Source organism: Epinephelus lanceolatus, chromosome 11, assembly GCF_041903045.1.
Source record: "Epinephelus lanceolatus isolate andai-2023 chromosome 11, ASM4190304v1, whole genome shotgun sequence".
NCBI classification, from domain to species: domain Eukaryota; kingdom Metazoa; phylum Chordata; class Actinopteri; order Perciformes; family Serranidae; genus Epinephelus; species Epinephelus lanceolatus.
The window spans coordinates 28689353-28713323 of NC_135744.1; the positions used below are offsets into that span (position 1 = coordinate 28689353).

Consider the following 23971-nt stretch of genomic DNA (forward strand, 5'->3'; position numbering starts at 1 on the left):
AACATGTCATGGCAGCCAGACTTTGCCGGTAAACACATTAGCATGTATGCAAACACCAGCAGGAAATCTCAGTGGGTGCTCATGCACTGTTTACATCTGTGGGACCTTAAATATGTTTTTACAGTCATAGCAACCACATTCACGTACCAGAAAAGTAACAGAGATACAATTTGTTATTATACACATTAACTATGACCCTGTGCTTAAAATACTTGAAGTAAAGGGATACTTTGCTCATTTCAACCAGCTCTTTATCACAACAGTGTGGGTAGAATGTGTAAATGAACTATGGATCTCGCCAACTACGGATCATCAATCTACTGAATGACGCATTTGGCTGGCTCTAGCTCGAACTACACATTGTATTTACGCATTTTCCACCCACAGACACTAACAGTCTAAAAAAACCCAAGATTCTGTTATTGTATTACCTATTTCTCACCTATAATGTCTTCAGAAACATACTCCAGTGCCCTGTTTGGCTGTAATATGAGAAGAATTTGTGAACAGGAAGTGGGTACCATACTGTTTCCTGCAAAAACTGAGATCAAACAGTAAAACTAACCAGTGCTGAACAAATATGAACCAAGATTCCATTACTGTGTTGCCTCTTTCTCCCCTCAAATGTTTCAGAAACATATTTTAGCTTAACATTTAACTGTAATTCAAGATCGTATTTTACCAGCTGCCCACCATATTGTTTCCTGTGTCAAAGCAGCCAAGCTTGCATTACGTTACCCATTAGTGTTACCCAGCATTTATTGGTCCAGTGCATTCTGGTAGTTGTAGGTTTTTTATCTCTTGAGCAAAAGTGAATGCCACAGCCCCTTTTCTCTGTTTGCTCTTGATATATAGCAGCAATTTCAAAAGTATTTGCATCTCTCTACTGCATAGACAGTGCAGTGTCCCAGAGTACATAGATTTTCAATGATAGCATTTTAAAGCTAATTTCATTATTTCTACAATCTAGGTGGGAAGATCTGCCAGTTTCAAAGGGAGTACACCTGAGGAGGCGCTGCAGTCACGAACGGCTGCTCAGGCGGGAGGGAGCGGCAGCCTCCTGCGCTCCAGCAGAGGTCTGCGTCTCGGCCTGGGGGCTGTCACCAGGACGGCTACGGGCTCAGCCAAGGGCAGAGTACCTGTTCAGGGTCAGAGGTCAACTCTGGTCTTCAGCCAGCCAGTGCAACCAGTCAGCCCAGCGACCAGTCAGAAAAGCCAAGATAACGCAGGTAAGAGATTTCCTCACATTATGTTTTGGAGAAGGTTTATATTTCCCTCACAGAGAGAATACCAGACGGGGATGGCCTCTTTTGAGCAACAGCATGTGTCAGATTTTATTTCAGCAACCTAAAATCTGACACACCAGAGAGCTACCTGGCCCGAGATGAAGGCAACTCATTAAAATGCATTCTCTGAGATTCCTTTTGGCTGATCTGATTGGAGGGCTTTAAGAAAGAAATACTCTGAGGGGACTTTTTTCCTGCACCAGAAGGCTGCCATCTACAAAACAAAATAAAAAAATGAAAGCTTGCCCGCACTTTCGCTCAACACACAGCGAATTTCTAATTCAGATGATTCAGATACCACCTCTGACTACTGAAGTCAGATTTACGTTATAGCTTGGCTGTCCCTAGAATATCTAAGTATGAAATTTACTCATCGCCCTGCACGCTGCTAAAAGGCTATGCCATTTATCACTTCCATGCATATTTGATCTGCCCTCTCCCTGAGTGCGATAACCCCGGGACACAACAAAAATACACAGGGACATACGTGTGCATTTGTACACTCACAGATAATCCAAATCTGAACATGCAGAATCGATCAGCACAGTGTCATGATGTGCCAGGCTTCCTTATCATAATCCCTATTAATACATATGTGTGGTGTCTCAGTGCTGCTTGGCCCTCTGGGAACTCCAGGCTTTGAAGTGCAAAGCAATTAACATTTAAGTAACGTCAGTATCTTTCTGCTGGAATCATCTCTCATCCCTGCTGTACACTGTCCTACACACACTGCATGGATAAACACCAGCTAATATATATACACTGTGCATGTAGCATGTGTCTGCCCTTGTGTTTATAGGTCATGTTATTAAGGGATTTCTGTTGTTTTTGTTGTTTTTTTAAATTTATTTTCTGGAGAAATCTGAGCTGTAGCCCTTAACAGTGTTGCAATAAGTGTTTTGTTTTTTCCTTTGTTCTTCTCACTACTATGAATTACAACTTCCCAGGCTTTTGTAAATGTATCTTGCGTGCACATATTATAGTAATTATACTGTACATAGCATTCAAAATACTCACATAATTACTGTGCGGCTTTTAAACTCTCCATTGTTATGATAATGAGGATCATCCACTTACAGGATGGGACGTTTGTGATGAAGCTACTGTAACTTCTGCATATTGAGGCTCTCATGATCCTCCCATCTCCACAGCAGTGAGGCTCCGTGCTTTGCTCAAGTAGCTCTGCAGAGATTGCGTTGCACTCAAGTATCACATTTAATAACACGCAATTTAAAGCTTTGCGAAGGAAATCCATGCAGGTTGCCGCAGCTCACCTAGAGCTGTAATTAAAATCGGTCGGCCATTATAGTGCTTATCCCAGCTGCCTGTCCCATTGACTTTTGTAAGACCGATTTACATAATTTGTCTCAAGTTGGGAGGCTCTTTCTGTCAGTGACAGCCAGTGGATGAAGATGTTTTCATATCTCAGGTGTTGCAGAGAAACTGAAGGTAGTGTTTCACACCTGAGAGGGAAGTAAAGTGGTTATATTCAAAGCTTTGGAATGGCTGAAGGGAGAAAATTGCAAGCCCAGGAAAACACCCATGATTCATGGTGCATTTGTCACACTTTAATACATTTTAGCCCTATTTTTGTACTGCTTGAGAGCCGCTTTATCAGGTAGTGTGTGTTTTGCAGGTGCAATTTGACAAATGTAAGAAAGAGACAAAAAAAAAAAGTTATTGTGGGGCTAAAAAAATATAGTGAAATACAGAAACAGAGAAGGACAGTCAAAGTCATATTAATAATTCCATCTCCCTCCTGTTCCTTTTTAGATTGTTATGAATAATGTGTATCTTCATTTAACAGGGGCTTAGGTCTGTGATATCCAGGCTGAGGATGTTTGCAGTTCTCTCCCTCGTCTCTCAGAGGGAATGAATGGAGTGGTGAGGGGCAGGAGGGAAATGAGGACATTTATCTTTAATGATCCTGACCTTCTCACTCAAGGGAAGCGGGCTCTAACGTAATAAACAGGCACACAGGCAGATATTGAGGAAGGAGGAAAGAGGTGAGACGTGCGAACAGCTGCACTGATGATGCTGGAGGGGAGTTACACTGGAGACTTTTCTGCCTCTTACTGTCCCACTTTGTCTTTTTCTCTACCAACTGAGCTTGTATTCTTCCTCACAGGGTTTTTTCTTTCTTGCACTGATGCTGTGTTGGCCCTGTAGCATGTACTGGAGCACACAGCTGTGCCAAATAGTTGAGGAAAGGAGGGTTGCCTACCTTATCTCTGCAGCCAGCAGGGGATAATGTTCCTCTTCTGCCCAGGATGGGGCTTCTATCCAAGGCCTGCGGATTTGCCCACTGCCCACTGTGTGTAAATGTGTGCAGCCTCGGTTGTTCATGCCTGCACATTTCGTCTGTCTTGCTGTTGGAAACCATAGATTACCAAGAGGGAGGATTGCTCCCCTTTGCTCACTGACAATGGCTGCCATGGAGCTATGATTACTTCTTTATCCTCTGTGTCTCTCTTTGATTCCCTGTCTTTTCTTTCTCTTCCCCTGTTAAGATGTTTTCTCTCCTCTTCATTCTCTCCTCTCTTTTACACAAACGTTTCATTTTCTTCTCTAATTTAAAGTCCGTCACTGCAGCACCTACACTAACGAGGCATTACTGATCATGTTATGATCTATAAACACAGGCAAACACAGTGTATGTATTGGAAAGATACATCAGCTAGGTCCTAAATTGCGGGTGTCATATCAAGCGTCATAACATTGTTGGCCTTAGAGAAATTGCTGGCCGCCAGCCCAGTCTGCAAGCACGGCCGGAGCCAAAAGCAGCTGTTAGCAGGTTGTTGTGTATATTGTTATTACATTTGCTTGCCGTAGCTGTTGGACTCATAACACAGAAAACTTTCTGGTGCCCCCCGAGAGCTTATTCAACACAGGATGATGAATGATTCACAGGGGAAATAAACATCACGGCTATTCTGAATCTCCTGCATTTTGTTAATATGTGAGTGTTAATGAGTTTACAGTAGTTAGTCAAACACACAGACACACACACACTTCCTGCTTTTGTGGTGCTGTCCGTTCAGCACCACGTGCTGCTGCTCAAACAAACGGAGCGTAAATGCAGCTAATTATTACCACATATTGAAATGTAGGGAATGAGGGGTCACTTTGTTTATCATTGTTTGCATACTGTCTGCAATGGCCCCCCAAGAAATTTTGGGTGTCCACATGAGGCCACTGAAAACCTTGGGGTGGCACACTGAAGCCAAAAACCATAACTGAATTTCAGGAATTCTATTACACTGTTGGCTATTGAAAACTATGCCAACATAAGAGTGAAGGAATCATCAGTGATTGTATGTGAGTGGCCGTGGCCCCCACTGGTCACCCCTTAGCAGAGCCACTGGCTGTCTGGCTGCTGCTGTATTATCAGTTCAGATAAGGACATCCAATGTAGGCTAAAACAATATCCTGCCTCCTGAACATCCTTCTGTTTTTGAATAATTGATGACAAAAAATTAACATGATTCTTCACTGTGCTTTCTAACAGATGACCAGGTTTTCACCCATCATGCTCCTCCTCCTCCACCTGCTCCAGCATCAGCAGCAGCCCAGCCCCAGGCAACGGCCTCCAGGTCTTTGCTTCCCAAAACAAGCCAGTCAGGCCTGCGCCCCCCAGGCTTCAGCTCCAGCCGTCTCCCCGCGGGCCGCCTGGCAGCCTTCGGCTTCGTCAGGAGCTCCAGCGTGTCCTCGGTCTCCTCGGCCCACTCTGCTGACAGCACGCAGAGTGACCCCTGCAGGACAGCTCACCGTGAGTCCACTCATTACAGATCCGTTAACACCAGTGCTACCATTTTGTGAGAATGGGCTGGTATCTATATCTCAGTGGTACTTTCACAAACGCCTACTTTAACACTACATAATGAATACACTGTTAACATCACCATACTGTCTTCATTGCCCTCTTCTATGTATTCCCCTCATGAATACAGTTTGCATAAACAGCCCCCTCCCACGTTCATTATGTTACAGTTTGCTTTCTCTTCCTGTGCTCCACCCCGCTTAAGATTTATTATTCACTCTGTTTTTCATACACAAGCTCCAGGTCAATAACAGCTGTAGAGCTGCAGTTTTGCAATACACATTTTCTAGAACATATGAGGAGACAATACAAGGGATGTTTCCAGCTATAGTCAACTCCAGTGCAATTGTTAATAGTTTGGTTTTGGTGCATTGACTGTGTTCAATGATTAATTTGTTTGTGCATGTGTTGCATATGACTGACCCAAATAGGAGCACTAATATTAGTTAACTAAAATCATTGTGACATTGTTACTAATTAATTTGCTCCAGGATGATTCTTGAGATTCATGAATATAGGGTGATGACATGGCGTGAAGTTGGTGTGATATTACAGACCAGCAGGCAGGATGGCTGGGACTTTATGAAAGTAGAAAATGTGATATGAATTTCCACCATTTACCACAACAGTGAGAATGAACTGATCCATATGCACTGGGTCATGAAATCTCCCCCATTCAAAAGCTTAGCTTGTCATCACTTTTAGATGTATGTTAAAATAACAGAGCACATGATGTCACTCCCCAGACTCATCAGTAATTTAACAGGTTCTTAACTAGGTCTGTGCTGCAGATTCAGTCATCACTAGCAGCGACAACAGTACAGTATGGATTGTTTTAATTTTCTTTTACAGTCATGGAAAGCTGAAGATGTTCTCACAATTGTGATTTCAATGCTGCTTGTCAGGCTGGTCGGTTAGTTAGCTGAATTTATGTGGTAGCTGCATGTGTTTTTAATGTGACCTACATAGGGAATGCTTGCTCTTCCTCTCCCAGTTACAGTTGACGTAAGCACCTACATTCTCACGCACGTCAGGCCCCCTGTTATGTCATCACTCCTTTCCCTCGTCCCCCCCTTTTGTACTCATACTTTTTTCATCCCTCTTTTCTCTCTTCCATTGGTTGGAAATGAATACAAACTGTGCGGTAACGTGGGGGAGGCACCTTTTTAGCTGCTGTGGAACAGGGAAAAAAGGAGTCCCCTGAGTGTTTTTCTTTTTCAAGTGGCATAAATGTGAAGATTTTCATTTTTTTTAAAAGCTTGTCATATCTGTCTCATACAGGACTAGACACTGATTTTATGATTCTTTTTAATGGTTTGTCCATGATTGGGTAAAATCATTATGGAAGGAAGAGAATTTTTTTTTTCTTCTTCTGTGATATTAAATTGAATATTTGGGGATTTTGGACTGATGATCAGACAAAACAAGCCACGTGAAAACTATTTTGTGACCAAACAATTAATCAATTGATTAAGAAAATAACAATTTTATAATTGCCCAATGTAAATTAAATTACCCTTTTTGCTTTGACTATACTAAACATAAGAGCTTCCTTTAATGCAGGAGAAAGAGTCAAAGAGTAATTAGGGCAGCCCAGTATCACAGAGAGACAGTCAAGGACTAACTGTTTGCTATATATGTTACTATACAATTGAAAAAATGTCCGCCCAGAAATTCCTGAGTTCGGGGCACCAGAAAAGGTGACCTAAGGTCCCCACGCCTGATTTGCACTTTTCACATGTAGCAGACACAGAGGGGGATATTCTGTTCAGTTTGGCCTTGTATGCTCCCTGTATTCTTATAAATGACCTGAATCCACTGCACATGGTGACACAAATATCCACCAACTTGAATATTCTGAGAAGCATCGTTTTTTTCTAAACTCGTAGATTTTAAACCCCCACCTCAAGCAAAATCTCAATAATTCATGTAAGTTGTGGCACTATTGAAGTGATCAATTGCTCAAAGTGATACTTCCCTGCAGCATCTACAGTAAATCTGTGCAGTAAATGTCAAAAGATCAGTATATAGCAGCACAGTAATGAGCTGGAAAACACAGTTTCTATGGCACTTGGGAGCTTGTATGCCACCAACTGCTCCCTGCAGCTATATATTTTGATTTTTCTATTTCTGCTTTGGTTTGTTGTCGGAGACAAATGCAACTTAATCAACAATATTGAATTTATCTCTTCCTTTCCCCCAGAAAATAGCTTCATTTGCACAGTACCTTTATAAATAAATTACCTTGCTAATATCAATATCATAAATCAATGAAATGAGATTCTGTTGTACCATTCTGGCCAAAGTTTACAACCTCAAACTCAACAACATATCACACTCAATGTGACTCTCTATGTTACTGTAACATCCACTGAACCCTAAAGATACATTTACACAATATAACAGAGGCCTAAACTCTTGCTTGTAAGCATATTTTCTAGTTAAGCAACCCAATATTAAAGTGCAGATTTACTCCAGTAATCTATCACTTGTGGTCCAGGCATTTTGACCACTTTATAAATATTACATCTGTAAACACACACACGCACACATGCACACACACTCACAAAGCACAGGAACACCTGCTAGCAGAATGAAAAGACTAGAAGTTTTAAAAGTAGTGCCTGCAGCACAATGTTCCTCTTCCTGCTGTTGAACTCTTGCTGCTTGGAGCGTGGTGAGACCAAAATGGAATCAAGGATGATAGACATGAGAAGCAAAACATTAAGGGCCTTTGATGTCCATTTCTGTGTGTGTGTGTGTGTGTGACAGTGAGAGAGGCAGGAGGGCAGGAGGGGAGAGAGCAGAAACATTGACTTCCACCCTCGACTCTGTGTGGTGCTTGTGACCTTTAACTGTGAGGCATTTGAACTCTCGCTCTATTTGAACCTTCCAGACTAAACTGGGCCTGGCTGTGGGTCGCGCTCTGTCTCTGCCAGTGTGTGAGCACTAGTTGAGCTTTAACCAGGAGGCTGTCTGATGTGTTTTGGTCTAACTCTATATCTAAAGCCCTGTTTTAACCAGACACTTTCAGTATGGTATCTTTGGAATCGAAAGTAAGCCTTCAGACATGGTACCAAGACCCTAGGTCCACTTAGCGCTTCCACTACAAACAGTACTCGTAAATGTGGGCAGGGTTGTTGTCATTCACTGCTCCGTCCAGCACCAGCTGTATTTCTTCATCACCGGTGCCACAGATGGAAGTCTGCACCTCATTTACTGTCCACAGAATGAGGTTGCATGCCGACATTTTCAGAATAAAATAATACAGGCAAAGTGAAAGACTCTCTCCAAAGGATATTTAAAAGTAGGTTTGTGCATTTAGTCCTTCTCAGGCAAGCTCAGGGGTTTAGTGTTGCTGGAGCCCACAGGAACGACGCCCCGTGATGGGTTTTTTTCAGTTTGGCTGTGAGGTGTGTCACACCCACTAGTTTGAGAAATCTGTTTTGGTCTGGGTCTATAATCACATTGATAATTATCGACATCTGTGTGTCCCGGTGTGTTACTGAGCCAACAGTCAAAACGCAACTGAAATCTCACCGACATCTGACATTATAGACATAGATAATATAGCCATACATGAACAAAGACTGTGATTCTCTTACTTACCTAAAAAAATATGAAGCAATTAAATCCAGTGGTCCTGCATGCTTCATACACTGCTCGTTTGGTCATTACTGCAGAACGTCACCTCAGTGAGTCTGTGACCTGCTGCAAGTCAGTTTATATGGAAGTTAGTTTGCTAACTGCCATAATGGTCACAGCTCTTTGCAGTTGCAAATGTACACATAAAAATGGCTGCCGCTCTGACCATTCAGCAATGTTGATTTGGAAGGCAATGTCTGTTCTACTTTCATATAGTCTAACATTTTATCTGAAAGCTGTTTTCTTTGTAAATTTTAACAATTTTTATAGCACTTTGTCTTGTCTTTTCTGGACCTGGCTTCAGTTGTAATACATCTTTAGACTGTTCCCTGCAAAACCATTATTGTGTATGAAACAGGTCAAATATCAAAAAATAGCCAGTTTGCAAACTGCATGATGATGAAATGGTGATGAAATTCTGAGGGTTTGTTTTGTTTTGTTTTTGTCTTGAGGGCCATTTAGAAAAGCTGAAAAAAATAGGGGTGACATTTCTTTCAAAGTTTAGCTGTTCCCTGATTTGAATTTTAGATATTGTCAATTTTATCCAAAATAATTGCATTTTGAAATCCCTATGTAGCCCAAGGCGCTGTGTGCAATATTGGGGCATGTTTCTGAGTGACTGCACAAACCAATTTGTAGACTGATGTTGTGCTTCACAGTACCGATGGGGACAGAAAAGTTAAGTGAGAGTGGTAAACAATCTTCAGTTTCTAATTTCCGAAGGCTCTGTTTCTGTTTAATCTGCAGTTATTTGCGCATGCAGGTGAGTGTATGGGAGTACGAGGAGTGTGATGATTGTTTGCGATACTTGATTTTCCTCTACCACTTGGGGATCTTTGCACCCTCTCACTGCGCTCCAACTCAGATCAAAGAACAGATAGATTGACAGATGAGTTCTCAAACATGCTTCCATCAAGAATGCTGGGGGAGTCGCAGCAACCCAGTACCTCCTTCTGGAACAGAGAGAAGAAAGGCTGGGCTCAGTTGCTCGTTTTCCCCATTGATCAGCAAGCAAAATAGACTCCATCAGGGCTCCAGATGATAGGAGGAGTCATTAAGGAGTAGAGCGATGAGGAGGAAAGGATTGCCGGGCTCCAGTAAAGTGGGTTAGAGGAAGGATCCCTGGAGTTTAAACTCCCCACTGTCGTAGCTCGTCAACCTGCTCTGATCAATGTGTAACATGCAGGTGTATGTATGTGTGCATGTGCAATTGTTTTTCTGTGGAGAGGCTGAGGAAAACTACTTGGGAGTATGTGCTATAATTAGCATAGGCATTAGTTCAGAATCACAATGTTAAAGGTCTAAGTTACCCAAATTACACAATTTCTGCTTCCAACCCAATAACATGGTGTTAAATAAAATTTGGTTTGTGGTGTTCACTGCAGTTAAAAAACAACAACAGCATAATTGCCTCCCAGACACAATGTCTCAGTTACTCTGGCTAATCCACTGAACACACTGTGAATAGTTTTCATAGGGACTATTTCTCTGGTAGAAAGAAGTTCCAATTAAAAGTGTTGACAGCTTGTTCTGTTTATTTCCAATGCTGTGAACACCACAAACATAATTCCATTCAGCCAAATTGTATTGGGATAGAGTAGAAATTTCAATCTGCATGGCTACCAGATATCTACAGAGGCCCTGCAAGGAAAAGTACAAAAAATAAAGAAGTCTGGGCCATGTTTGCCAAAACCAAGTTCATTTCATACATACAAGACTAATTAACAGCCTTATTAAGACTACAAGTTTATCTATTTATAGATGATGAGATAGGGTATATAGCTTTTAGCTTTATAGCTTTTAAATAGTTTTTTATCTCATAATTAAGAGGACATATCTCCTACGTAGGAGATCATGTCTATTATTTTGTTATCTCATACAAGTCTACAAGATAAACTTTTAAGCTTAATTAGCCTCCTAGGTATGAAATAAACTTTGGTTTTGGTCAACATGGCCTCAGTTTCTTTTCACCCTGCCTTTCAAGGCTTCCATACAATCACAGATACAAGAGAATAAAATGGAAAATCACACACACACCCTCACACTAAGGAAACCAAGGTGACATTGACCTGAACTGGCATGGCCTTGATTGATTCTTATTACCTGTTTGCATATAAGTATGCATGCAATCATCTGTGTGTTTGTCTAGCATCTGGAGGGGCTATAGGTTGTCTATACAACATTGATTAGCCATTAACCCAATCCTCCCTTTAGCCTAGTTGCTGACATCCTCTACAGTGTTTCAGGGGTGTGTTTATGTACATGTTCGTTAGAGAGTGAGAGCATCCATGCTTGTAGGAAATCTAGCGGGATGCGCTGTTAATTCCACTGTGATTGACAGACTCCATTACACAGCTGAAAGGAGAATCCAGCCGGAGGAAGCCGATGAAGCCTGTGCCTTTGAGCCACGTTGACTCCATGATGGAAACTCAATCGCCAAAACAAACTTTGTATTATTAGAGCATTATCACGTCTATCCGTCTTCTCTTTAGGTGAAAATCAAATGAACGGAAGGGAAAACCAAGCAGACGGCTGACAGGAGAAAGAGAGCTAAAGGGGAGGGGGGTGCAGTGATAAGAACAAATTCAATGAGACAAAAATGAGCAGAGAGGGAGAGAGAGGAAGGGAGAATGTGGAAGGAAAAAAAAGAGCGGAAAGAGAGATTCATGGAGGGATTGGCACAGGGAGGAGAGTGGATGCCATACCCCAGATGCCATGGCTCAGATCTGGTCTGTGACTCATGCTAGCTCACTGTGAACAGATGGTTTCTATGGTGCATGCGCGCACACAGATATTCACAAATGTGTATATACAGGCACGCACACACAAACACACACTAGTAGAGCAGCAAATTAGATGGGCCAATTAGATATGGCTGCCATTCTGTGGCTGAGGAGAGAGAAACTAACATGGCAGAGGCTTATTGAAGCAGGAGAGCTGTGACAGTGACGATGGGCTCAATGGGCCTGTACATTAACTGATATACCCCCAGTATTTTATCCAGCTCCATGTTAATCACTGTTTATGAGCTTAACTGATGGTCCAAACATTGGGAGTGTGAAAACAGTAATATTGCGTTGGTATTATTATAAAAAAAAAAAATCGAGCACTACCTCTGACAAAGATTTTATTAGGGTTACAGTAAATAATATCTAATAAATACTGATAAAATCTCAAATAATTTGCATGACAGCTTCCGCTCTCCTACTTAGCAAAACTTTTTTCTATTGCTACATAGTCAAAAAAATTGCGTTTCTGATCCACAGCATGTTTAGGCTTTTGACCCTGGGTTCTACCTATCAGTCTAGTTTTTTTCTGTGTGTGTGAATGTGTGATTTTGGCTGTCTGCAGCTAATCTCACAAACTACTGGACCAACCACCCTGATATTTTGTGTGCACATTAGAGATGCGTGGATGGCGTTTGAGCGCACCCGAATCCTCGTGCACTCATCAATCATCCATCCGCACCCAACCCGCGCCAAACTTTAAGTTATTGTATTTATTTTTGAATTATGTCCAGCCGTTCGTGCTCATTCGCTATTCATATAGGCGCATTTTCTTGACTCAAACAATTAAAAGATTATAGGCTACATTTGGAAGTGGTCACATTTCTACTGTAAAAATAGAGTGGGTGCAATCACAGTTTAATGCTCTGCTGTCTGTCAAAACAAGTAACTACTGTGAATATTCTTTTCATGGTTTGTAGGAGAGTAACGCCGTGTAAAGGATTTAGAAAAGTATGATGCAAAATAAGAATTTAGCTAAACTATTTTGTCAAGACATGGCACTTTTACTATTTCTCACTTCGTATGCTTGAAACATGTTTTAGTGTCCTGTTTAGCTGTAAAATGAGAAAGCTTGTGACCTGGCCGGTGGGCAGTGCTTGGTTTTGGCTCAACTGGTTTCAACATGGTGGCCATATGCTTTCCCTTGTTAGGAATACTTCACTGTTGTGCCCAGCGGAATTTGGGCAGCAGAAATGGATCCTCAGCCAGAGAAAATCTTTATATCCAGGCTTTTGAGATCAGAAAAGAAAAGTCTGTGGTATATTTAAATGTCATATACTTACAATGCCATTTGACAGGTTTTGATAAATGAGAAATACTCCACGTCCCTCTGTTGGACTGAACTTTTAATCTCCTGACATCTGGGTCCTGGCAGAGGACAGAAGGCCTGTGAATGCTGCTGTCAGCTCCAGTGTTATCTGATCTATTTCACAGTCTGCAGCCCAGGTCTTGTCTCTGCATGGCCATTACTTTAGTATGCAGCTTTAACCTTGACTTTCACACACATTGCCCCAGATGCACAGTCATGTACTTTGCATTTGCAGATCTTTTTGTTGCCAGGAGTTAATCAGGCAAAACAGGTTATGTACAGTTTGACAGCTGTTATGAAGTTTTTTGAGTTAAGATATCGCTTCTATAGAAACCTCTAAGTCCAAACCATAAATCCAATTTACTTGGCAGACACATCTTGTTATCCTCACAAACAGTGATGCTGATTTGCATGTTAATCAACCCTCAAGTATGATATTATAATTTTGATTATAAAACTTGAATTTAGCAGGCATTTTGGTTCATGTTCCGACACTAAATAAGTACTCTGATTGAATTTATCTTAGCACTAAAGTATAATGTCACAGTTTCTTATTTCAGATGACCAGAAGTCAAGATGCTACAGCCATCCTTAGCCTAAGGAGGATCCCTATAACACAAGCCAATATTTGAACCTCCATTATCAAGTGTGATGACATCAGGATGGATGAAACAGCTTGATTCTGTTGTTAGTTTCCAGCATTATTCATTAAGACAGAATGTTGCACAGATTTTGTTTTAAGCTATTTTAAGAACCAGAACATGATTTTACATCGGCCTGTTTGGAGACACATTTTGGCAAAATGTTAAGCAACATGTTTCCTGAGTGTTAAGACAGATCTCATGACAGTATGAAACATTACGCAGATGACATGTGCATATACTGTGAGTACATAGCAAAATAGAGAAGATCACAGCAAAGTGATTGATAGGGAATAAAATACCCTGTATAATTTGACTGATGGATAAAGAGTGACAGTTAGACAGCCAAAAAGCAGCTTCAAACAAATGACAGGAAGCAACGATTAATAAGCGGGACAAATGGTAGGCTCTGATGAAGACAGTCTTCAAGCTTGATTACACACAATGTCTCCTGTATTGAACAGCACTGAATGAAGCTGACATCTGTCTGTGAGAACATGGAGTCTAATTAAACAGGCATACAGAAGGTTAGACTTCAAAATCAACCAAAACTATAACCAAACTATAAACTAAGTTTAAAGGCTCAACATATGCCTGTAAATAAGTGAACATTTTTCTGTGTGTGAGGAGATTACATCAGTTTCAATTTCTAGTTATATCCATACATATTTTGTGTCCATATAATATGGGAAAAAACATGTATCACTTATTAAAATTAGTTTTTTACATTGCGGAATTGCAACATTTACTTAAGTCAAATATCTGAGTACCTCCTCCACCACTGTATTAAACAAAGAAATGCTCATAAACGTTATTAAAATAAATCAGTAAGGAACTATTTAACATCCCCATCCCCCCACATCAAACCCACCCCTGTTTCCCCAATGAATCCATTCACACCACATGCTGCTGGATATTTTAAAGCACACTGTACAATTTAAAGCATTCACTTATTTCCCAGGGGTTATACATTTTTGAGGTATAAGAGTTATTTCTTTGACATGTCAGCACTGCAAGCTGTGCTGTGGCTCCAGTTCACAGTGTGCATGTGTGTGTTCACCCAGGTGTGTGCCACTTCAGCTGTATGCAACACAGACAGACTACGCCATGATCGTTTCCTTTAGGACTGCAAGAGAGTTACGCAAAATGCGAACACACTGATTTCGCCGACTAGCACAGAAGGGTTTATGTTACAGTAAAATGAAACACCTTAGAGGTCTGAATTTTGCTATTTTACAATCAAATTTAAACTGGTACTCGTAACGTGTAGCTACATTGCCGTTTTCCATGACTCTGAGGATGCATACAGAAGCCTCTGACCTATCTGTTTCCTCTTCAATTGTTGTTCAGGATTCAGAGTCAGCAATATTCTACTGGCATTAGTTTTGCTGTGAGGTGCAAGCTGCTCCAATAAAATGGCCTCCCACTGGGTTGGAGAAACCTGCTGTCTTTTGTTCTCAGCTGTTTCTACTTGCTCCTGGTCCCTTTTTAATATCTTTGGTATTTTTTCATCCATCTTCATAATACGCTAAGCTTGCCGCTGGCTCCTCTTTGTACCTCTTCTTATATCCTTTTGTTTGCTTCACCCTCATCCCATACAGCCAGACTCTTCGTTCCCTTTTCCTATCCTCCTCACGTTATCCATCATCGGCTGGCATTTTGCCAATCAGTGATGCATATCAGCTCGCTTTTACCGTTAATGAAATACATCCCCTTTTTCTCTCTATCTCTAAGCCCCTGGATGGCGCACGCCTTTTTATCATTCTCAGCATTCCCCAGTTTTGTGCGTCTTCGCTATCATTTGCTCCTCTCTGCTCTGTGCTCTGGGAATATGTTCTGTACATACTTGACCCATGACTAATGAACGCATCTCAGTTCATATCAACCAACCCATTGATCTGTGTCAACTCAGACATCGAGTTAAAGCATTTGAGGTCAATGCTGAAGATTTTTTTTCCACATTAGAATACCATTTTATTTGTTAATTTACAAATGCAGTTCTCATTGTTAAGATTCTATCCAATGGAAGTCTTTATGTAGAGGATGTTCGCAGTAGTAATTGCAGAGCTCAGTAACCACAGAGATCCTTCTGAGATCATATCTGGCCTGGACACACTGCCCATGCCCTTGACTGGTTCGTGAAGAGGAAACACTGTAAACAGCCTCACTAATCAACTCCTGGAGGAGCTCAGGGTTGGCTAATGAAGCTGTGGGGATGTAACTGGAATCACTAGTACTTCGAGAGGTGGCAACGTGAGCAGCACATACACGGCAGTGAACCAATCAGATGTCGGCAAATTCAATTTCAGTTCCTTTTTTACATCAAGAAATATCTGAAGAGACCACTGCTTGTTTGTCCCTTATCTTTAATGTATGTTTGGTGTTTATAAACATAATAGTATATGGTTTGCCGTAACAGCATAATGCCTGGCTCTGATGAAACACAAATTACCATGTAATCACAAATCACAGTCAATATCATTACAACATGGCACACTGCACACAGTGGTCTGCTGTTTTGCTGTCATGCTCATAACATCTAAGCTAGCCTAGCCTTACTATTTTCTGTTGTATCTTGCTGGTCACTTGGCACAAACATAGAATTTGCATCATCAGTTGCTTCAGGCACCACAACCCTCCTGTGGCTGTGGAGATACAGTGGATCATTCGATGATTGCAGGCTTGGTGGTTCAATACCTGCAATACCCTGTCCGCTGTGTCTGCATGGTCGTTAGCTGCCATCAGTGTGTGAGTGTGTGTGAAAGTGCTTAACTGGATAAAATGAATGAATTAGACAGTGTATAGACCTAATATGTTCCCTGATCTCTATGGGTTACATGCATCTAGTATGCTTATGTGTTACATGCCATACAACTGGTCGGTGTTTTAAGAAGTAGATGAAAATATTGGATTTTAGAGCGCTGCTTGCCTGCCTGCATTCACCATGAATTTGGCTCTCTCTTTTTCTTTCTTTTCTTCTTTTTCAAGACTTGTCAACTGTAATCTGTCAAGTGACAGAGCGCTGGTATGCTTTTTCTTAGTAAAATAAAAAAAAAATGGTAAGGAAACATAAAAAACAATCAGGTTTGCTCAGTTCTGCAGTGGCTGCATATATTCTCTGTAAGCGACCTAATGAGTCAATGTCAAACAGACTTCCCCCTAGCTGTTTACAGCAATACATGTTTGAGGGAGCAAATGAAGAAGTGTGGTTATAAGTAGCTCACGGTGTGTGTGTGTGTGTGTGTGTGTGTGTGTGTGTTTTGTGTTTTAACGCTGTGTATGCACAGGGAGGTAGAATACTTTGGTCACCGAAACAATCCACACCAATAGCAAAGCTGCTCGCCTGAATGGATGAGGCTCCCTGCTGTGTCCTGTTCTAATCCTGAGCACCTGAGGGACTTGGCTCAAACATAAGACTATGCAAACCAAAAGAAACTCTTGACATCTAAATTTGCACAGAAGCTGTTTTTGGGGAGGGATTTTTTTTTTTTTTTTTTTTGCCATCACATTTTCCACAGTGTCCTGATCTCTGAGGACACGGAGAGATTGTGCTACATAGTTTAATCACCAGTCACATGGCTTCTTACAAGTAGCCTTACATTAAATTGTTCATCACCTGCTTGTCGCATGAAGAAGGTGGAGAAGCGCAGGCAATCTGTTGTGTCATTATTGATCAGGGAGATGAGCAGGATATACGCAGTGTGTGAGTGTGTGTGCTTGCATGTGTGTAAACTCTCCACTAGTCATTAAATAGATTATAGCTGCACTGTTGGCCAGGATGAGTGATGATCAGTGCTCTTAGTGTGCATTGTGTTCTCCTGTGTATATGTGCTCATGAGGAAGCGTGTAAGTGTCCCTGTGTAAACGTGTTTATCCAGTTGCCTGTGCGTGTGTGCGTGTGTGTGGAGGATAAGTGCGCTGCTCCAGGTTAACAAAAGGAAGATTGAGAGCAGCAGCAGTACGACCCAGAGGTTACAAACCATTTCTCAGTCCAGTAACCTTAAATTCAGACGTAACCTAGCCTTATCAGACTATGGAAAATCCAATATGTGATTATAAAAAGGGAGGAAGAGACAGCAAATGAGAAAGGAAACTCTGAAGATATATCTGCTATAACTAAAAAATATATAAACACAATAATTCTGTGTATTCTAGGTGTGAGTGTGAGTGAGGAGCCTCCTCTTCACAGAGTCACCACCGACCCTCCATCAACAGATCATCCGAGAGGGGCGCCATGTCGCAGCAACAGCCTCCAGCCACCTTCTACCCCAGCCCTGCCTCGGCGCTACCTGCCTGCCCAGCCAAGAAGCTCCCCTGGAGGTCAGTGGACGTTTTTGTAGGAGAACACAGCATCATTCTTGGTTCAACCATGAACAGATTATGAGACAATGAGCCCCTGGGCACAGATAAACACAGGGCCCCACCACCTCTCTTAAACAGGAGCAAGGCACATGTATCTTTGTAGTTGTTATGTGTCATGTATGGCTCTCTGTGAGGTCATTTTCTGTCCCTTTGAGGTAATTTTGTGGCTTTTTCGGTCATCTTGTGTTGCTCTGTGGTCATTCTGCGTCTCCTTGTGGTGTTTTTGTGTCTCTTTGTGGTCATTTTGAGTCTCCTCTGATCAGTTTGTGTTAATTTAAGTGATATTTTGCAGGTGAGGGTAGGGGGGCCCTGACACTTTGGGCCCCAAGGCCGTTAGACCTGTTCAGAAATTCATCCAAGGGTTTGACTACAAAAAATAATTTGTTAGAAACACTCAGAACTGAAAATACTATTAGATTTTGTGATAATCTTGGCATAAATTCTACATGGACAAAATTCAGTCACTGTGGTGCGGGCAGTGTACTCTCATGTATATGCAAATACAATCTGAGCTTCACATATGTGTGAGAGAGAGAAACAATTTTCCGCCAGCGACAGATTGTGTCCTATTGTCACATGCTGTTGTCACATATGTGTTGAACAATTTAATAACCAACAAACCATACATGATGTATTATGTATGCAGTGGTGTTCAGAAGCAGAGGAATATTTCCTAAGCGTAAAAAAAAACAGGTTTATAGTCAGCACTCGGGAATCAAGGAGCAGGCACTTATGTTCTAGATGCAATACTTTGCACAAATGTTAAATATTCACACTGTGAGAAATCCACAGAAGAGGCATAGAGTGTTCCTTCATAACTTTAACTTTTAAACTTTCCTCTGTCTCCATTAAGTGAAGCACCTAACTAAGCACAATCTCCAGCTTTCAGGGGTTGTTGAAAGTCATTTAGGGAAATGCTGGAAGCTTCTCACTTAACACTTCGGCACTTCACTTCACTTTCAAGATCACTCACAGAATGTGTAGAGATATCCGAGGGTGGAATTGCCTTTCAAGTGTTCGTTTCGGCCATTTGTTCCAGTGTGCTCTCGTTCATGATGACAGCACTTTCTCATGTCCTAGAAAACGTTCAGATCCCATCCAAGAGCTTAAAAAACTGCTATTAGCTCCAGCACACATTTCACATGTTGTGCTGCTAAGAAATGTTTATGGACTTCATCAGGTCACAACTGTCTCTTGGTTAACGGTGCCAATACGTTCTGTTCCGAAGCAAGGAGGCACACTATCAGTGATGCTTTTCACACACGGTTGTATTTTTCACACATGGAAATTAACACCAGAGGCCCTGTAGTAGGCTATCACACTCCGCTCACTCACACTTATCTCATGTCTTTAAACTTTAACAGTTGCTGATTGAATCGAAGATGTAAAACTGCTATCTCTGCTGTAGTGTGGGCAGAATATCTTAAAAACGAACACAACCTACAAGGGTAAAACACATTTTAGACAACAAAATAACGTAGAGATGATTGTTGTTTTGTTGCCAACAGGTTTCCCCCCCCCAGCCAGATCTGTGTTCTATTATAGGAATGCAGACAGTGTAGCGGCTGGCTGTGAGAAAATCTCTCTCACCTTGTGTTTCTGTAGGCTGGAGCTGATTTTAAATGTGCTGTAAATTATTGATGAAGTATTACCTGAGGAGTCCCTGTCAACCTGCAAGGTGTGCACAGACAGTAGCCTGCTTTAATCTGTACTATATTCAGTTTTTGTCTGCCATACAGCACCGACACACACATTTTGCCAGACACGCACACACACATCTTATCAGTCAACAGACACCTCTGTCCTGTTGAGCCTCTGAAAGATTCAGACAAAAAAAAAAAACTGTGCCGAGAACAAGCTTTCACATGGTACTCACACACACACACACATTTTTGGATGTGCTAACAGTTGGTCAGTCAGTCTACCACTTTAGTCCAGATCCTCAACAACTTGACTGTGATGACTGTGGCTCAGAGGAAATGAGGAAAGAGGAAATGTGTTTTTGATTTTAGGGTGAACTGTCCTTTTAACTAACTCTTGTTTTCATCCATATTGCAGAATTAATTGCATAATTGGTACTTGGGATGCACTTTGTCAAAATATTGTTTATCCACAATTTTCTAATGTAGCCCACTGCGAGGAAGATCATTTTGGAGTTGCTGGAAGGCATGTTAATTTTTTATTTTTCTACTTTTCTGTTTAGCTCTGCTCCCAGGCATTGTGTTTAAACACCTCACAGCAGCCTCTTGCCAACAATTTATTTTGGAAAGTGTTTGTTTAAAATAAACTGTACACTCCAACTTCAAGTGCAAGTTCAAGACAGTCTTGCTGGGTTTTGGTAACAGTATGCTTGACAGTAAAGAGTCACTCTGAGAGCCACTTTTGCATGACCACACCAACACATAGCACAGTGAACACACACACATACACTGTCTCTTCAGGCCTGAAGTATCTCTCCAGGGTTATTTGGGGGATTTGTTCAGGATCAGAGGCTTCTCTCCCATTACAGGTCTAATTAGTTTCTTTTCAAGGCCTCTCTCCTTTTCTCCTCTCTGCTTCACAACAGATTCCCTGCTAACCTCCTGAAACCTACTTCTTTATTCACTATCATCTGTTTTTTTTTTCTCCACACAGTTTTTTCTCCTTCCCACTTTGAATCATTCTGAGCTCCTGGGTTTCACATTTATTGTTTCAAATCCAGCTACTTTCTTTCCTCCCACATACCTCACCTACACTCTGTGACAGAGCTCATGATTGTATTGGCTGCAAAGTTTGTCACAGAGAGCAGGGAGGTGATGGGCACATCTCCCACAGTATGCTCTGCTTCTCTTTGACCCAGCTAGTCCCGAGGGACATAGTTATACAACACAGCAGGGGGGAGATAGCTGGAGATGAAAGCAGGAGGGTAACAGAGAGATTGAAAAAAGTTAGGAGAGGGGAAAATCAGCAAAGAAATGGAAAAGAGAGTGAGGAGTCGAGGGGGGAAAGATGGTTGGTTTGGTGCTTGTGTGTATGTAGCAGGAAGTATGGTTGACATAAAGTTCTATGAATATGACGGATCAAAGAACAGGCCTACCAAGCACAGATCCAGGGACCCAAATGGCAAATGTCAAAAAATGGCCTGCACTTGCTCGAATTAACATGTACCAACCAGGAAGAGACTCTAAATGTCCACAAAGAGACATAAAAAGAGATGCAAAGGAACTTCAAAGAGACACAAAATAACTACAAAAATGGGCAAACAACCACAGAGACAAAGAATGACCACAAAGAGACACAAAACAAACACAAGGAGACACAAAATAACTACAAAGTGACACAAAATGACCAAAAATTACTTCAGTAAGACTCAAAATTACCTCAGATATGCCCAAATGACTACAAAAAGACACAAAATAACCACAGGGGGACACAAAATGGCTACAAAATGACCAAAAATAACACAAAATTACCCAAAAGAGACCCCAAATTACCTCAATAACACTCAAAATCCCCTTAAAGACACCCAAATGATTACAAAAAGATACATGATAACCACAAGGAGACACAAAATGGCTACAAAGTGAGACAAAATGACCAAAAATAACACAAAATTACCCCAAAGAGACCCCAAATTACTTCAGTAAGACTCAAAATTACCTTAAAGACGCCCAAATGACTACAGAAAGACACAAAATAACTACAAAGAGACATAAAATGACCAAAAGTAACACAAAATGACCCCAATAACACTCAAAATCACCTTAAAGACACCCAAATGACTACAAAAAGACACATAATAACCACAAGGAGACACAAAATGACTAAACAGAGACACAATACCACAAAATATGTTGCATAACAACTACAAAGAAACAGAAAATCCACCACAAAGTCTGTGCATAGGAGACATGGTGCAGCCCTTTGCATATCTGTGCCTGGGGGCCTATTGTGTCATGATCCGTCACTGTATAAATATTGGCTTTTTAACATATTACTGCTGCATTTACTTTGTCATGTATTATCATTATGTCATTGTGTGCTTTTGTGATTAGCCCCACTGATCAGTTGTACCCTTGATTGACAGTTGGCAGGAAGGAGTTTCAGCGGAGCTCGGAGGTCACGCGCTCTCTCCCGTCCTCCCCAAAGAGGCTGGCAGTGGTTCCTCCCAAACCTCAGTCCCCGGGTGAGTCTTCTCCTCATTACCAAAACATATCACACAAAATGCATGTATTAACTGTGGCTCCTAATCTTTCTCTGTCAGCCCACCTGTCTACCATCCCAAACCGTTCCAAAAATAGTCCTTAGATTTATGACCTCTTCTTAATCCACCCACACCCAGAAGCTGCTCGCATCCATTCCAAATATCTTGTGATTTGATCCATGGCAGTCTGTACTTTCCTTCCTCTTGGCTCTGCAATGGTAAAATAATTTTCACACAGTATTTCAGAGGGGCCTCCAATTCTTTCCTTGCAGAGCTGACACACATCTCCTCAGGCTACACCTTTCTCTTTGCTCACTTCACTATTCTCACCCAAGTGCTACTGTTACTGTTCAACCTTCTCTTCGCTGCATCTTTGGCCGGACCTCTTCTTCTCCCACACAGTGGCAAAATAAAAACATTGAGTTTTTCTCTCTGATTCTCGGCACTGTAGCTTCTCTGTTGTTTACGAGGATTTTACAGATATTGAAAGTTTGCTGCTCCTACTTGAAGCTGCTCTGGACAGTGTGCCAGCAAAATGTCAGCGTGAAATGAAAATTAAATTTACCTCAAGAGCAACCCTTTAACCACACCTTAACTGGATCATACTCACCTACACACACACACACGTACACACACAATAGTCTCTGCACCCCACAAGGCCTGCCAACACCTTTTCTCATTGTTTCTAGCATCATTATTCCTCCTCCATCAACCCTGCTATTATCTGCATGCTGCCGCCACACTCAGCCACATGAAGTCATTTGGTATTCACTCAACTCTCTCTAACCTTTCAGGTAGAACCCATGTCTAAGTGTGTGTGTGTGTGTGTGTGTGTGTGTGTGTGTGTGTGCCTGTAACAGAGGAGATATCATTTGCATAAGTCTTCTAGAAGTCGTTTTCAAAGACGGTGAATCCTTCAAAGTAAAGACGCTGATGAAGATGTAATATTGAAACATGCTGATATTTGCAGTTTTGCACATTTTTAGAAGCAAAGCCTGGATTTTTAAATTGCATGAAAACACATCTTTTTTGTCTTTTTTTTAACCATTTAACATTGATTTCTTACATTTTTCGCAGAGAAATTCCCCATTTTAGGTTTTACATGCACACATACACTTGCAGATATATAAGTATGTGTTCAATTTGAGCTAAATTGTCCTTAAACATCCATCATAATTAGAATCATACCATATCTTCAGGTACCTTCCCCCCATCTTACTGAATTCTTTGTCTCTCTTCTCTTGTCTCGTTTACCCGTTGGCCCACAGCACTCCCCTCATTTTATCCCCCACCTCCCTTTAACCGATCTTTCACTCATTACCTGGGACCCTGCACCCCAAGCCCAGCCTCACGTTGTCATGGAGACGGCGCCGCATGCTTCAGTGGGCCTGAATGATATGGTTTAGGCAGGTGATGTGGGGCTGCAGTGATTTCATTACTATGTGTGCAGACACGTGCATGCTCAGGCTTGTTTGTCAGTCTGTGTGAACATACAGAATATATGTTTTAAAAGAATTCTCTCTATCCGGCTATAATGCTGTGTTTTGATGCTGCGTCTCTCCACAGGCTGGTATGTGCTCACACTATATGACAAGGTGACTCACACAGAGGTTAATCGGTCCGCCTGTATGTCAACTGCAGCTTAATGGCTGTGCACCACTCAAAGGGAAAATGGCTTTCACATGTTTGTGTTTGACTGGCCTTTAAATCACATCCTTTGTTAATGGCCTTTACTCAATGTGCCTAATGTTTTCACACAAACACAACGCAAGTAATACACTCATGCAAGTATACAGCGACACCGTCCTTACATCATTGCATCCTGCTGCTCAATCATTTCTTGATGATGTATTCGCATTCGTCATGAGATTAGATGGTCCATCATGAGGAACACTAGACTGGGAATTACCCCAAGGCTTCCTCTGTGGAAAAGATTCAA

At 41.5% G+C, this 23971-nt stretch overlaps 1 protein-coding gene across 2 annotated transcripts in view; it reads left to right on the top strand.

Annotated features, from left to right (window-relative positions):
• The window catches only part of mtus2a (microtubule associated tumor suppressor candidate 2a), a 44695-nt gene that overhangs the window by 14724 nt on the left and 6000 nt on the right, over nt 1-23971 (top strand). For both annotated transcript variants that reach the window (XM_078172472.1, XM_033649221.2), the window contains exons 3-6: nt 971-1229; nt 4795-5055; nt 17643-17807; nt 21916-22014. In XM_078172472.1, the coding sequence (XP_078028598.1) occupies nt 971-1229; nt 4795-5055; nt 17643-17807; nt 21916-22014 (784 nt within the window). The remainder of the gene's footprint in view (nt 1-970; nt 1230-4794; nt 5056-17642; nt 17808-21915; nt 22015-23971) is intronic.